This window comes from Merops nubicus, unplaced genomic scaffold (genome assembly GCF_000691845.1).
Source record: "Merops nubicus isolate BGI_N331 unplaced genomic scaffold, ASM69184v1 scaffold36113, whole genome shotgun sequence".
Classification (NCBI taxonomy): domain Eukaryota; kingdom Metazoa; phylum Chordata; class Aves; order Coraciiformes; family Meropidae; genus Merops; species Merops nubicus.
The window spans coordinates 1031-15268 of record NW_008597488.1 but is presented as its reverse complement, the minus strand read 5'-3'; the positions used below and the strand labels follow the sequence as shown (position 1 = coordinate 15268).

At 44.9% G+C, this 14238-nt stretch overlaps 1 protein-coding gene across 3 annotated transcripts in view; it reads right to left on the bottom strand.

Moving 5' to 3' along the window:
• Positions 1–13967, bottom strand: part of NPRL3 (nitrogen permease regulator-like 3 (S. cerevisiae)) — a 38342-nt gene extending 24375 nt beyond the window's left edge. Inside the window, exons 1-6 of one of the 3 annotated variants that reach the window (XM_008936716.1) lie at positions 13906–13967; positions 9797–9835; positions 6153–6282; positions 3560–3634; positions 925–1078; positions 17–98 (exon numbers count right to left, since the gene is read on the bottom strand). In XM_008936716.1, coding sequence (XP_008934964.1) covers positions 17–98; positions 925–1078; positions 3560–3634; positions 6153–6236 — 395 coding nt within the window. In that variant the 5' untranslated portion in view covers positions 6237–6282; positions 9797–9835; positions 13906–13967. The remainder of the gene's footprint in view (positions 1–16; positions 99–924; positions 1079–3559; positions 3635–6152; positions 6283–9796; positions 9836–13905) is intronic. The other 2 variants (XM_008936717.1, XM_008936719.1) reach the window with 2 other exon arrangements.
• Between the last annotated feature and the right edge of the window lie 271 nt (positions 13968–14238).

Genomic DNA, 14238 nt, shown 5'->3' with positions numbered 1-14238 from the left:
AGAAAATCCCACTTACCTGTCATATGTCTCTTTGAGATCTCTGGCTAGTTTGCATTTGGGTAGGATGTGATGAAAAGGTGACTGTGGCCCTTCTGTGCCTACAGAAAATTTCAAAACAAGAAATCAAACCACTTATTTCAAAGTAAAGAGAGTTTCCTCCTCCCCCACTAGGTATCAACCAGTATCTTAGGGACAGAATCAATCTTTTTGATCTGCAATTACCTTTCAAAGCTTTTACAATAACTCATGTTACATGTTAAAACAGTAATAGTGAAGTATTGCCAACTTCTCCTAAACACCAACTTAGTTAAGCACCTGTAACTGGGAATTTGACAAGTGATGATTTTAAGTGGTTTTGATTTTATACATGCTAGTTTTTAATTTTTAATGCTTGTAACAAGATGATGCATCACTGTCTGATAAAAGTTCACCTTAGTGCATATGATAGTAAATTGCTCTGAAGTACAGTCTCTAAAAATGCTTTGTAACTATTTGCTAGCCATGGTAACAACATTTAAGAGTAAAGCTTCCACAGAAGAAGTCTGGTGCCTGAGCACACAGCATTGAAGCATGGGAAGTTTGCTCTGGGTTGGGTGAAGCAGGCCACACAGGCGTTCCTCCATCTCAGCCTGACAGGCAGATCCAGACATGATGGCTCAGTGCACACTCTCCAGTAATCACACTGACCTGAGCTAGCAGGGAGAGTAAACAAGCTAATTCACTTCTTAAAGCTGGCATCTCTGCATAGGAATAGTGACCTTGGATGAGGCAAAACACAGTCAAAAGCTGCTAGAGTGCTACAGAGCATCAAAACTTGTCCACACTGACCCCAGGCGAAACACAAAAGAAGAGGGCACAATCACTTCTTCAGAGAAGTGCTCCTGGACAGACACATTCCTGCACAAAGCCAAGTGCAGCACTCACTTTCTGACATGGCAGAGACTTCGTCCTGAATGGCCAGGATGAGCTTGGCCTCCCTGGTGAGGTACTGGCAGCGGCGCTCCTCGTGCTGCAGGACGATGGCGATCCGCCGGGACAGGTTGTGCAAGCAGCTGATCACCGACGGGTCGGCGTTGGCCTGCGTGGGGAGCAGGCAGGTCAGCCCCTCAGCCCCAGCCACAGCCACGCTGAGGGGGCTGCACTGCTGGGGAACTAGCCAAAATGATGCTCTTCAGCAGGTGTCAAAGGTCAGTCCCCCCGGCACTGGTAAAAGGAAGGAATTTTCCCTAGCGGCAACAAAGCTCAAAGGGAAAGAGAAGACTCAGGGGGGTCTAAGCTTGTCTGTGTGCAGCAAATGAACACAGCACATGGAGTATGATGCTCCTATCTGGTTTATTTTTTCCAGCAATTAAGGAGCCTTCTGCCAGCACAGAGACCAAAGAACTCAATTTCACACAGTGAGAACAGAAAGTGTCAAGCAATTTGAAGGGGCAGAGTATGGTGGTGTCAGGTTGAACTCCCCGGGAGCACGAGGACTGTGGTGCCTTTAGCAGCCCACTCAGCCCTGCTCCTGCACTGATGTTTGTCCCAGACACTGCCAAGACAGTAACAAGGTAAGAATTACCAGCACACGATCAACAATTTGATCCCAAACGTTTCACAAATAGGTGCTGGAAAAATCTATCGTGTGAGCACAGCTGACGAGGGGGGCAGGCGGTGGCTCCGGCCTGACTAAGCAGCTGCTTCGTGTTTGTTAAGATATTCAAAGGAATTTACAGTTCTAGCAAGTGATAACTGGGCAAGTAAACTAGCAAACCATGAGTCATCACTTTTGGATCCCCCTGTTCTTGCTGAGTCACGACACGTTGGTTACCCTGCAGCCTCAGCACAGCAGGACCGGGGCTGATTAGAGCATTTGGGCCCGTGCCTGCTCTGTCTGGCCACTGCAGATGGACTCTCATCTTTATCTCAGAATGCCCCCACCCACCCTCTGCAGTGCACTGCACCGTGCAAAGAAACAAATTCCACCTCCTTGCACAGCACTTTCAGAAACTCGACAGGTCTCTAGGAGCCAAGTGTCTCATCTGGCACTAATCCTGGTGCTGCATTACACACACAATGACATCAGCACCATCACCGTGCCCAAAAGCAAGAAGCAAGTTTTCCTAGGAGAACCACTAGAGATCAGATTCTAGAAAAACATGGGCTAGATACAGAAGTCACTGCCTTTCACCAAGCTCTTGCAGTCCTGTGAATGGAGGAGCATTGGTTCCAACACTTCTGCTCCACGACTCAATGTGCCTTGTGGGGAGCCTTGCTCTTCAACAAGCCACCCAGACTGTGGCCATGGCCATACCAGTCACCACTGGAAAGCCAGTGGTAAGAAAAGCACTAGTGCTAAAAAGAAAAAAAGCACAATAAAAAGGTCCTTTCACAAGCAAGGAGCTGGAGGCTTTTAAATCATGACCTCATGTCCAGTCGAGCAGATGTCAACCATGAAAAACCAACCATTTCCAACTCCCTCTTTTATTTTTAAAATGTTTCTTCACACGTGTACGTGCCACAAAACTAATATGATGGCTCCACAGATGTAACCTGTGGGCTGGGAAGAGAAAGGCAGAACTCAAAATTCAAATAATGGTCAAGCATAATGAAATTTCTTGGGGTTTATACCATCTAATTAGCCAGCCCTCAATACAGACACCAACATCTAGTCCATAGAGCAGGCCTGAAAAAAAAAATTCCAAGTGAAAACTATACATTTGCTCCTGGTTCTTGTTGAGTGTCAAAACCCTCTTATTCTTCACTTGTACCTGCTTCTCATTTAATGCTACAGCCACTGCTCCCTGGTACTCTCCTCACAATGATCTCACTGCTAAGAGGAGGAAGCTTTCAAACACTGTCCATTTAATTACAAATAAAAAAAGCCTAGAGCAAAAGAACATGTCTCTGTACCACACAGCATGAGTAAGGGCTCAAAACTGTGCTGTTCTGAGCCACAGCAGGCTTCTGAATGGCTCTGCACTGAGCAAGCTTGGGTTGACCAAGGCCATGGTGGGGGCCTGACTCTTAAGGCTGGCCAAGCACTAGCCACTGGCCACACTGCCTGCTGCCTGTGGAGCAGAACTGAGCACCAAAGGCTGAGCTGTGTGGAGTAGAACAGTCATGTACAGAGAGCAGCACCTGACACACAGGACAGCCAGAGCCAGGCTGCCCTCTTGCCCAGCTTAGCTGGACAAGCCTCAGCTGAAGAGTCTGGAAAACTCACAGCAGACGACCAGCTCTCAAATAACAGAAGACCAGACACATACAGGACTTGCCATTCAGTTCCATTTTGCAAAGTGCTTCCTTGCTTGCCTTTATGCCCTGGTATTTAAAACCAAAACTCTAGAAAATGTCCTGAAGAGAACCACTGTACTTGTTTTTCAGTGGGCTAGAAACTTTGCCACTTGTCAGTGTCATATTCTACAGTGCTGAGGTTTGTTGCTCTGAATTCAAACATCCCAGTGAAATCAGGCACTGACTGTTTTACAGGAGATGACTGGAACGTGAGCCTGCTGCCCTCTCTTACACATCTGAAGCACATCCCCCTGCCAAGTGGAATGAAGATAGTCCTTACCCTTAGTGCAAACACCACGTTGAAGAGAATCATAGTGGGCATCTCTCTCTTTGGTGAGGGATCTGTTTTGGATACCTGAAAAATATTTTTTTAAAAATCCATAAACTAGTGTCAGTTTGATCTAGTAACAAAGTGAAGGAGAAAAAAGAGCCTAACTCAGTCAAATAACCAAATTCCCTGAGAAAAGAGAGCAGGCAAATCCAACTACAGCATCAAATTTTACTTGTAAAAAATAGAACTATGATTTTTTTTTTTAATTAAAATGTCATTAAAGTACAGCACATTCCTCAGCACAGTTGTCAAACACATTAACTAAAGAGAAATCCACAGATCTCTCATGCCAGGACACATCCATTCTTTCATATCCTAAAATCCCTATTTGGATTGAATCAATTTATGAACTAATGCTTTTATCAGAAATAAATACGCTCTAGAACTGCAGTACTAAAATAAAAGGTTTGATTTTCCCTCCCTGCAGGATTTCAAACACATTCTCCAGCCCCTCCCCCAAGTCTTTCTGCAGCAGAAAGGTTCATCCCTAACACAGGCACGGACTTTCTGGAGGGGAGGAACGGAGGAAGCCAAGAGGAGCAAGTTGCATTTGCACATCCAAGACTCACAGTCGCCACAAGATGGAGCACAAAATCCAGAGGACATTCGTGCCACCCCCGAAGCTCCCTGCAGAACACTCCTCTGATCCCAAATGAAAAGACCGGCCAGGCCAAACACCCAGCCAGCCTAACACTGGGTCTCTCCCCAGCCTCTGTGCATGCACAGCTAATGCAGCATCTGAGATGGGCCAAATGCAGAGAAGCTGGCAAAAGAATTTAGAATATTGCTACATAAAAAGTGGTCTGGCACTCATCATCTTGTAACTCCTCAGTCTCATCTGAGTAGGAGTTTGCTGAGCTGTCCTATGGATTCATTTACTGTGGTGTGAACTCTGAAGAAAGCCCAGTCAGAGGCTGTCAGGTTCATCCAGCCACTGTCTATGCTCCACAGGAATTGAGCTCCATCTACCTTCCTCCTAATACCAAAAGGGTCCCAGATTCAGACTCAAAGCAACTAGCAGAGTTGGCTGCCATGTCTAGAAGATTCTGGACACTGGAAAGTTCAAGGGTGCCTACTGGGGTGATAAGACACACCTGAGAAGAATATCCTACAAGAAGTAATTAAAAAGTGTTTACAGCACTTTATAACTTTGTTTTTCTACCCAGGTGCAATTTTATTTAGACAAACTGAAAATGAAGAGAAATCTTGTGCAATTAGGGTAAAACTGACTGGACTGTGGAGAGAAGGTCTAATAATACACAGGGAAAAAATGCAAATACAAATTTTCAACCTCCTTCACAATCACAGTTAGGAAGTTGTGCCCTTTGGACAAGATTAGCAAAATAAAGGAATCTGCACTGTGAGAGAACAGCCTGTTAGGGCTCTGAGGGGACCCAAAGGTTTTGATGGCCCTCACCAGCCTAGCCCATGACCTAGGAGGTCCATGTAAGCTCAGCCCAAGGCCTGGAGGTGTGCCTGTCTCCAGCCCTGTCTCCTGGGTGGGCCTTTGACCTACGTCATCATCGTAGGTGGCTCGTCTGCTCCATGGACCCTCGTTAAGTACATCAAGTTAAGTCTCATTAAGTCCTTCTGCTCCTGGCTGGGGTCCCTGTATGAACCCTGGGCCTGGTTCCTCACTTGCCTTGCCTGCAGCTTGCTGATGGACAACTTGGGGACGCTTGAATCCTGTCTTCCAAAACAGCTTAAACACTGGAGGTCTGAGTCTGGGTGATTCTCTGTCACGTTCCTCGTAGACTCACGACCGAGTTTCAAAAGTGGAACACTAGCATCTTCTGATGCTTGAGGCCAGCTCCTCACTTGCATTGAAGCAGTCTGGTCCTCTAAATATCAAGCAGCAGTTGCCCACAATCTGTTTGCACCTCTAATTATAGATAGGAAGGACGATAGAATTGGCAAGGAGATATTTTTTCCTGAAAAAGTGAACGACTTAGTAAGGACCATAGCCTAGGTGGCAACTGCTTTCATTCCAAGCAGCTAAAACTCAGGTCATGGAGCAATTGGTCAATCTGGAGGTGTGCCTGACTCAATGCAGACAGCAACCTGACTTTGTCCCCAAGACAATATTAGACCTCTTTCAGTATTCTACCTATTGAACTGTCAAGATTCATCTTCAGCACCAGTAGGAGTTAAAAGCCAAAGAAGGCAGACGTGGCTTCTAGCACTTGTGAAGGTTTTGGGTTTGGGTTTTTTTTTTCTAACTAACTGCCATACTAATTAGAGGTGCTAAAAAGCTAACTTGCAATAACTAACATAGTGAGAAACAGCTTTTTGAGCTGGAGTGCTTAGTGTTACTTCTCCCTACCCACACTGCTTGCCTACAGGAACAGGAAGGGGCTTTCTGTGAATCCCTGACACAGCTCCCTCAGTTTGCCATTCACTGCATTTATCTGGAGCTAAGTAAAAGCACCAGGGACTAAAAATGGGACCAGAAGCCAACACGCCCACTCTGAATTCTGAGTTTCCTAACAAAGCCAAGCAGTTTGGAAAGAAGGCAGGTCCCCAGAGGAGACTTCTACTGTACCTGCCCAAGGGCATGCTGGAGCAACGTGGGATGGCCAACAAAGCGAACGTTATCAATCTTCAGCTCAAATTTTTTGCCACACATATCTGACTTGGTAGCCAAAATTGTTGCCAGGATGACATCCGAAAACCTTGAAGAGCAGAAACAGAAGTTATTACCATTTTCAAAAAGCACACCCCCAGAATATTCCTCCAAATACAGATACCTTCAGCTCATTAAAGTATTGTGAATTGTGTCTAAACTGCTGTACCTGAAGTACCACCAATTATGGAAAATTAAGAACACCTTAATTACATCTCTCAGATCATCACAATTATAAAACAGGAAGCATTCACAACAAAGACTGCAGGGTCATGCTTATTTAATTACATGCTCAGCAAAATACATTGGAAAGATTAGATGCAGGTTGTTTAAATATAAAAACAGCTCGAGTTAGCCATTGCCTGGATTTAGCTGCAGGTTAATGAACTTACTAAGCAACTACATATTGACACAGCCTGTCACTCAAGCACAACAGAGATCTTTAAGCCACCCAGTATGGCAGAGGGGAAGGCAAGAAAGAGCTGATTCAGTTAGAAGAAACACACAACCGGTTTGTCCTTCCTCTCCCAAATTTCATCAGTGTGACTCAACAGAATTGAATGAGTGGTCAGCAGACCACCAGCACCCTTTGGAGAGCAGCCTGGCCTCACTGGGGCTTTCTCACTTGATAAACCAAGCTGAGGCAAACTTCTGGCAGGACAGGCCCTTCCCAGCACCAGCCATGATGTTACTGGACTGCTCTGCATCAGTGGTGGGAAGAAGGCAGTGGTGAGACAGGAGGGCAAATACCTACAAGGAGTCTGCCCTGTAAAAGATTCTTGCTACTGCTGCAACAATGGGGAAGAATCCAGTGTGACAAGGGAGGAATTCTGCAGCTGCCATTCTGATGGCATTGCAACATTGCTCTGCTCTTTACAAACATGAGAGAGTGGAGCTCAAACCCACAGGGAAGAGGATCTAAGTCAGCTGCTGGACAGAACTCCTTGTTCTAGAACAGGAGTGGTGCAAGGGTTGATATTGGCAAGTTCCTTCCTCCTCTGATTTCTCAGAGGCTCCCATTTAACCACATGGGTTTCAAACCAGTTTCCCATGAGACAGGTTTTTTAACAATGAAAATTCTAATTTCATTTTCTTTATTGACATTCAGGGATGTGTGTCCCTTCAGACCATCCCCTCCCCCAGCAGGCAGGTATCCCAGATAACCCAGTATCACTCTGAGAGAGGGGCAGGCATGGGTGTGTGCTGTGCTCACCTTATCTCTCAGCCACAAGCAAGCCCTTGGTGCCCAGAGAAGGAATTAATGTGCCATACTCCTGGTTTGCTCTGAGTGAGTTACGGAGTGCTACAGAAATTCAGACAAATTCATCTGCATATGACCCTGGGAGTATTTCTTTTATTAGATCTACCTAAACTGAAGATGAAGGACATCACGGGGAGGTTACACACTGCAACAGTCCCTAGTGTTTGTACAGACATGTTGTCCTGACCAAAGCAGGCTTATGGAATGAGCAGCTGTGTACAGACTTCGAAGTCCCTGACCCCTCAGCTCCAAACACAGCTAAAGGGCAAGCAGAGAGATGGGCAGACTAGCCAGAGATTCCTGGGGCCACTGAGCCCACGCTCCTCGGCCACCTCACTGTGCTGGGCTGAACAAGACCCATTGCTCCTGAGGAAAGGGCAGTGTCCTCAACAGGACCCAGACTGACAGTCCCTGGAGGTGACACTCAAACCAGGAAAAAGGTCCCCATGACAGCAGTGAGCTTTTCCCCATTTTCACCCTGTTCTGCTGTGCTCGTTAATTGGCTCATGGTGGAGCCAGGAAGACTGTAACAGTGAGGGATCCAAAACGAGCATATGTTTGGGGGGGTGAAGGGGAAAGGAGGGCAAATGACAAAATGCCTGCTTGCTGGTGAGAAATTAGTTACTCTTCCCTCCCCCAGCCTTGGCAAATGATACCTTGGGAGCTGGAAAACTGATCATGATGATGACTTTCACCGCTGTTAAGATTTGGCTTTCACCAGGAATTACAGCAGCAGATCTTCCAGCAGCTAAACGTGGTGCTGAGGGTGTTCAGTGGTGCCCCAGGGGAGCCTGGGACACCTACAGCCCTCTGTCCACCCTACCCTGCAGGTGTAAAGTCCTTGGTATCTTCTCAGGAGCAGAGATTTCGCCTTCTGAGAGAGCTCTGCAACTGCAGCCAGCTGACATGCTCAGGGTACAAAGCCCTGTGATGGGTTACATAGGTGCTGCCTGATGGGTGCAGACACCTGGTAGCACCACAGGCTCTCCTGAGAGTGACCTGGACTCCAGCTCCATCCTCCTGGTCTAGCAACCTAGAATTATTGGGTTTGCTGGTTTGGGGGGTTTTTCCTCCAGTGCTTTACATAATTTGTACATCTCTTATGCCTCAGGGTGTTAGGGAGGTTGAGGGACAGCAGATACGTTATTCCCATCGTTTCACTGCATCATCTCATGATAGAAAATAACACTTCTACTTTTAATATTTTAATACTGACTTCCTAATCTCTGGGGTATATAAAGACAACCTAAAAATACTGACTTATCAGAGCCCAGGAGTTTGTTAGAAGCAGATTAGGTTTCGCAGTCGGGCGGCAACAGCCCCTTCTCCTTTTCTAAGCTCAGCCTGAGCACTGCGACTTCCAGAAGGGAGCAAACCTCCCCTGGACTAAGGAATTCAGCTGGCAGAACCTAAATACAAACAACAAAAGCTTTGATTTGCCCAAAATATCCTACACTCCTGTCCTGAGCTCAGCGCAGCAGCGACAGCAGACAATCCAGCAGCACAGCACAAACCAAACCAGTGCAGATGGACTGCTGTCACCAGCATCTCCTCTGGAAACCCAGCTGAAACAACAACTGCTGGACCACACGGAAAGGGGGGGAGCAAACAATCTCTCACACAAGTGCTCCTCTTCCCCAGGAATGGGGAATCATTTTTTGTATGCCACCGGAATTCAAAGTAAGGTTTTCATAAGGAATTCTTCTTTGAAGTGGTTTAGAATGGGAGCTGAGTGAGGTGAGCATCTTTCTGTTGAGGGAGGACTCAAGATGCAGTTGAATACTTCTGGGGCCCTGGGTGGAGATAAACACTGTTCCAGCAGGGACAAGTACACCCAGCTCAGTGGGACACCGGGCACCAGCAACCAGCACAGCGGCTCCAAACCAGCTCTCTGAGGAGCCCTCCACAAGTGGCATTAAACAGTTCACTCACTGTTCTGTACTTCTAAATCATTGCTCATCAGAAAGCAATTTGGTTTAGGGCTGCCTGTTGGAATAACTACAATGCCAAGGCCACACTTGTTGCATTCTCAGAGGATCAAAACTTTCCTCAGCTCACAGAGGGAAGGGTACCACACCCATTCTGGATACCCTAGGGAAGCACAGAGGTGTTAGTAGGACCTTTGTAATTATCCTAGCATAAACCTTTAGCAATTCATTTCCTGCAGACACTGTGATTTAGCATATAATTATCTCATCATTGGGTGTAAAACAAGAAACCAGAAACAAAGCACAATGAAAAGGATGGTGAGAAAAGAAAGCCATTCTAGACAAAGGTGATTGTTTAGAACGTTTGGTCTTACCCCGAAACCAATTGCTCATCAGTTAGAGGACATTGGTCTCTGAAATGGGAACATGGCCATAAACACAAAACAAAACACAACAGAAGAAAATAAACGAGGCAAATACACAAAATACAAAAAAAAAAGAAAAAAAAAGAGATATAATATTAAAAACTAGGATGAACTATTCAAGGTTAAACTCCTGTAAAAGAAATAAAACTATTGAGAAGAGTCAAAAGTTAATGGTAGGTGAATTCTGAGGATATACTGAAGCTTAGACTGAGAACATGGAGAAACAGGCATCTCAGTCTGCTAGCACTGGAGCCTGAAATGGGTTCCCATGATGTGCTGCATTTTTGGAGCTGTATTTACACTGTACTTTTAGGTTCATGCTTACCTGAAGAGAAAACAGAAGAGGTCACAGCCTGGCTTAGAGCAAATTCTAAACTTCCATTCCTTTTCTAGACTATTACCAGTGCTCACACCAAAGGAACATCCCACACAGCCCCAAGTGACCCACAGCTCTCCACAACTGGTCCTGGTGCTTCCACACCCATGAGACCCAGAAAAAGAGGATGCCAACCATTTATTGCTGCATGCACAGCCAGCAAAGGGCCACTGCTGCTCCCCCAGGGATCTAAACAATAGGTACAAGCCTGGCCAACTCGCAGCACAAGCACAGAGTCGTTTTCTGTCTGTCATTTTCTCACTCTCTGTCTGGCAACAAGCAGAAATTTAGGGAAAATTAGGCTGAAAAAAGTTTTCAAGGCAAAAAACTGAAAACCTCCTTTAGAAAAGGTACTAAGCAAAGCTCTGTTAACAGCTGGGCTCACTTTTGTATGAGAGAAACAAATACCTATCTTCATTTCAACAGTCAATTGCTTCTTTTTCCAAATAACAATGAGAAAAAAGAACTTGTTTCCTGAAACAAATTTCCTAAATATACTGAAAAATGAATCTGATAAAAGCTTTATATTGTCCAAGTTAGAAGGGGGGGGACAAAATGAAACCCTCCAACAATTATTTACTCAAAAAGACAGCAGATTTCTCCTAGTCATGTTGAAAAGGGAACGTAGAGCAAACCCAAATGACAAACCATACAAAGGGGGTGATATTACAGGAAGTGTGTTTAAAGGGATGAATGGAAAAGCAGGGGCTCACAGAAAGGAAGCCTTTCAGAACAAAACCAAGGAAGAACACTGGAGTCTAGTGAAAGAGGGACAGAGGATACAGAGATGTTATCACAGGAGATCTACTGTTTGTTAGAAAGGGACATTCACGTCCTTGTTTGTCCCTAACTTGGGGTTTTTATAACAGAAGCATTTGGCCAATTAATGACATCGATGCTGTCAAACTTCCCAAACCTCCTTCAGTTAGTCAGTTATGCTGCTAAAAAATGCCAAGTCTGCTGTAACATCTTACTGTACCTGCACCTTCATCAGAATTGCTGCTTGCTGACCACACCACCTTCAGAAAAGCTACAGAAAAAGTTTAAAATCAGTGTAACAAAGCATTACCTTATGGCTTCAAAAGAGTAATTACCTCACGTTTTTCAGGGGGGAAAAAAAAGCCCAGACTGGCAGACATCTCTGTGAGCTGTGAGGGTTATGTTTTACTGGTAAACCCCTCAAAAACTGAAGGATGTTTTTGAAAAGAGCACGTGATGAAAGCCTGAGAAGAAGCCAACAAAGACAGACACTTGACAGGCAATTTGTTTTGACAGTGACAGACTCTTCTGAAATACCCATTTGTTCCATGGCCACCACCAACACACCTCAACCACTTCTGCTGCTTGACTTGCTTTTAAAAGGGAGAAAAATCTCTATTCTGAAAACCCAAACACACAGCTCCACCGAGGAGAAATGAACACAGGCAAATACACATCAATAGCCCAGAGGTAGGATTGTCATGAATAGGCTGCCATGTCTATAAAAAAAACAAAAAGCTGAACAATGACCAGGAAACCTGAGCCTGAAGGCTAAAAGAAATCCAGTTATGCATAAAAATATGCTATATGGAAAAGGGGAGTTAAGGCAGCTTAGCTGATCTCATTTTATCCTTTCTGAGGCCATAAAGAAATAGATACACCCCAACTGCTCAGGAAAAGTCAACTCAAAAGTAGCTCATCTGGGTTCCAACAGCTTGGGAAAAAGCAACAGTGACTCTCACCCAGGATACAGCTGGTGCTGGGCTGCTAGTTCATAAGAACTATTGCAGCAACAAGATAAATCTGAAATAACCTTTGCTACTGAACATGAAAGCACAGGGAAGACTCAACCTTCCAACACTATCAAACCTGCCAGACACCATCAACCCAACCTGGCAGCCTGCTGCTCCAAAGCCTCCCTGGTACTTTCTGTGCTGGAAGAAAGGCCTGGGCACCTACAACTTGCCTGTTTTTCCACCTGTATCAGCAAGTCCAGTGAAAGTAACTCTGCCAACAAACCTCCTCTTGTCTAATATAAATGAACAGTACTCAGTATATAAAGAGCACCAGTGATTTCTTCTACTAGCTGCTAAAACAGAAGAGGACACATTTAGCTGCTGCATCACTTGTATGGGATACAGGGTACTTAAACACTGGCACTGGGAAAAAGCTTTTCAAGGAACAAACTGGAAACACACAAACACTTTTGAAAGAGACCTGAATGTCTGGATGCAGATGCCCAGCCACAGGAGCAGCACAAGCAGTGTGCTGGGCCTTGGTGTCTGGCCTAAATCTTTGTTTGATGTAGGTTACATGCCAGCATATTCAATCTACTTAAAACAAGTTTCAGGAAAATAGGAGCAGCTTTCTCATCTGGCCATAATTTGAATTGATAAAAGCTTTTCCCACACCACTGGAGTAGCCACAAGTGGTATCACACCAAGTCAGCACCACAGCCAACATCCAGCAAACACAGCTCCCTATTAAGTGCTTTGGCCAGCCCACCAAAATGGCAGAGGAGACAAGAATCAGTATCAGATAGAAGCTGGTACTTCCTGCACCACCTCAGCCTATCTAGGGCAACACTAGAGCCAGGGATTCAAACAGCAACCAACAAAATCCACAACAGGGGCTTGCTCCCACTGGAGCTGTGCCCCAGGCTGTACTGTGCTCCCTGCAGACCCCACAGGAGGCTGCAGCTGAAGGTTTCCAAGACACCAGAAGAGGCAAGAGATACAAATGACCTCAAGCAAAATGTGTTTTCCTAAAATCCCAGACCTAGAAAAACAAGAGAATTGATGAGGTTTACTGTTATAGGTGATTTCAATTCCAGGTAAACCATTCACAATCACAAAGTTAAGAACAAGGTTACATTTTGTGAGGGTGGGATCTACATTTCTTTTTTTTGAGGCAAGAGAGCTTCTTTTTTACTCTTACATGAAAGAAGACCAGCAACTACTTCATTTTATTAATATTGGAGATTAAAACATGTATCACAAAAGAAGATCTGCAACAGAACTATGGGCCAACAGACAAAATGAACTTTTCTTTCCCAGATTTGTCTCATATCTGATAGAGACAAATTTAGAACCACGCAGCAGATTTCAACTTCTCCACAAAAAAACTAATTAGAGGGTCCATTTGTACATAGATGCACGCTGAACACCACCCTGCCTATTTTCAGTGCATCTGTTACCCACTGAATTCCTGCAGTGGAAAAACTATCTTTAAGTCTCAGTTTCCTTTTGAGCTACTACTTCACCCTGCAGACACAAAGGCAGCTCTATCTGGAGAAACAAAATTAGTTATTCATTAGTGCACAGCAGTTCCATACAACAATGACATGAGCTAGGGAAGAATCTGAGGCAACTGAACAATATGTCCAGTTAGAGGTAGGCAGGTAAAGAGAAGTGGAATTTTGCCAGAGGATTAATACTCCTAGTTTTGAAAGAGTAACATCACTTTTCTAATGAGTACCAAATACCTGACATATACCTTGCCCAGAAAACAACAGAATCAGCAGCATCCCCTCATGAGATACTCCTCATTACTAAGCACTAATTTGCTCATAATTTGGTTTTAAGGCACTTTTTGGCAGTTGGTTTTCCACACAGTCTGAGAGAACTCGCCTGCAGGCAAGAGAGCAAGGGGCCATCTCTCCTCTGTTTCAAACTCTTAGGCAAGAAGAAATGTCTTCCCCTACCTGGAGTCCCCATCTTGATCTTCTGTGGTGTCACCAGAGCTATTCACAGCATATCGACTCCTTGGTTTATCTGAAGAAAGAATAAAGACAACTTGTTTCAAAGAAACAATCTCCTTCAAAGTGTGTGCTAAGGGAACACCTGTCTGTGCCCTAATATTGAAAGCAGAAAAACCCTTCTTTTTTAGGTAGAACTACCAGATCTTGTTTCTTCTATTCTCATTCAAAAACACATTAAAAAACTAGAAGAGGTTTTCATCTTCAGGGGACAGAGAGGAGAAAGTAAAATATTTACAGGAACAACTTTTCTCTCAAGTGCCAAGTAACAGTTTGTGA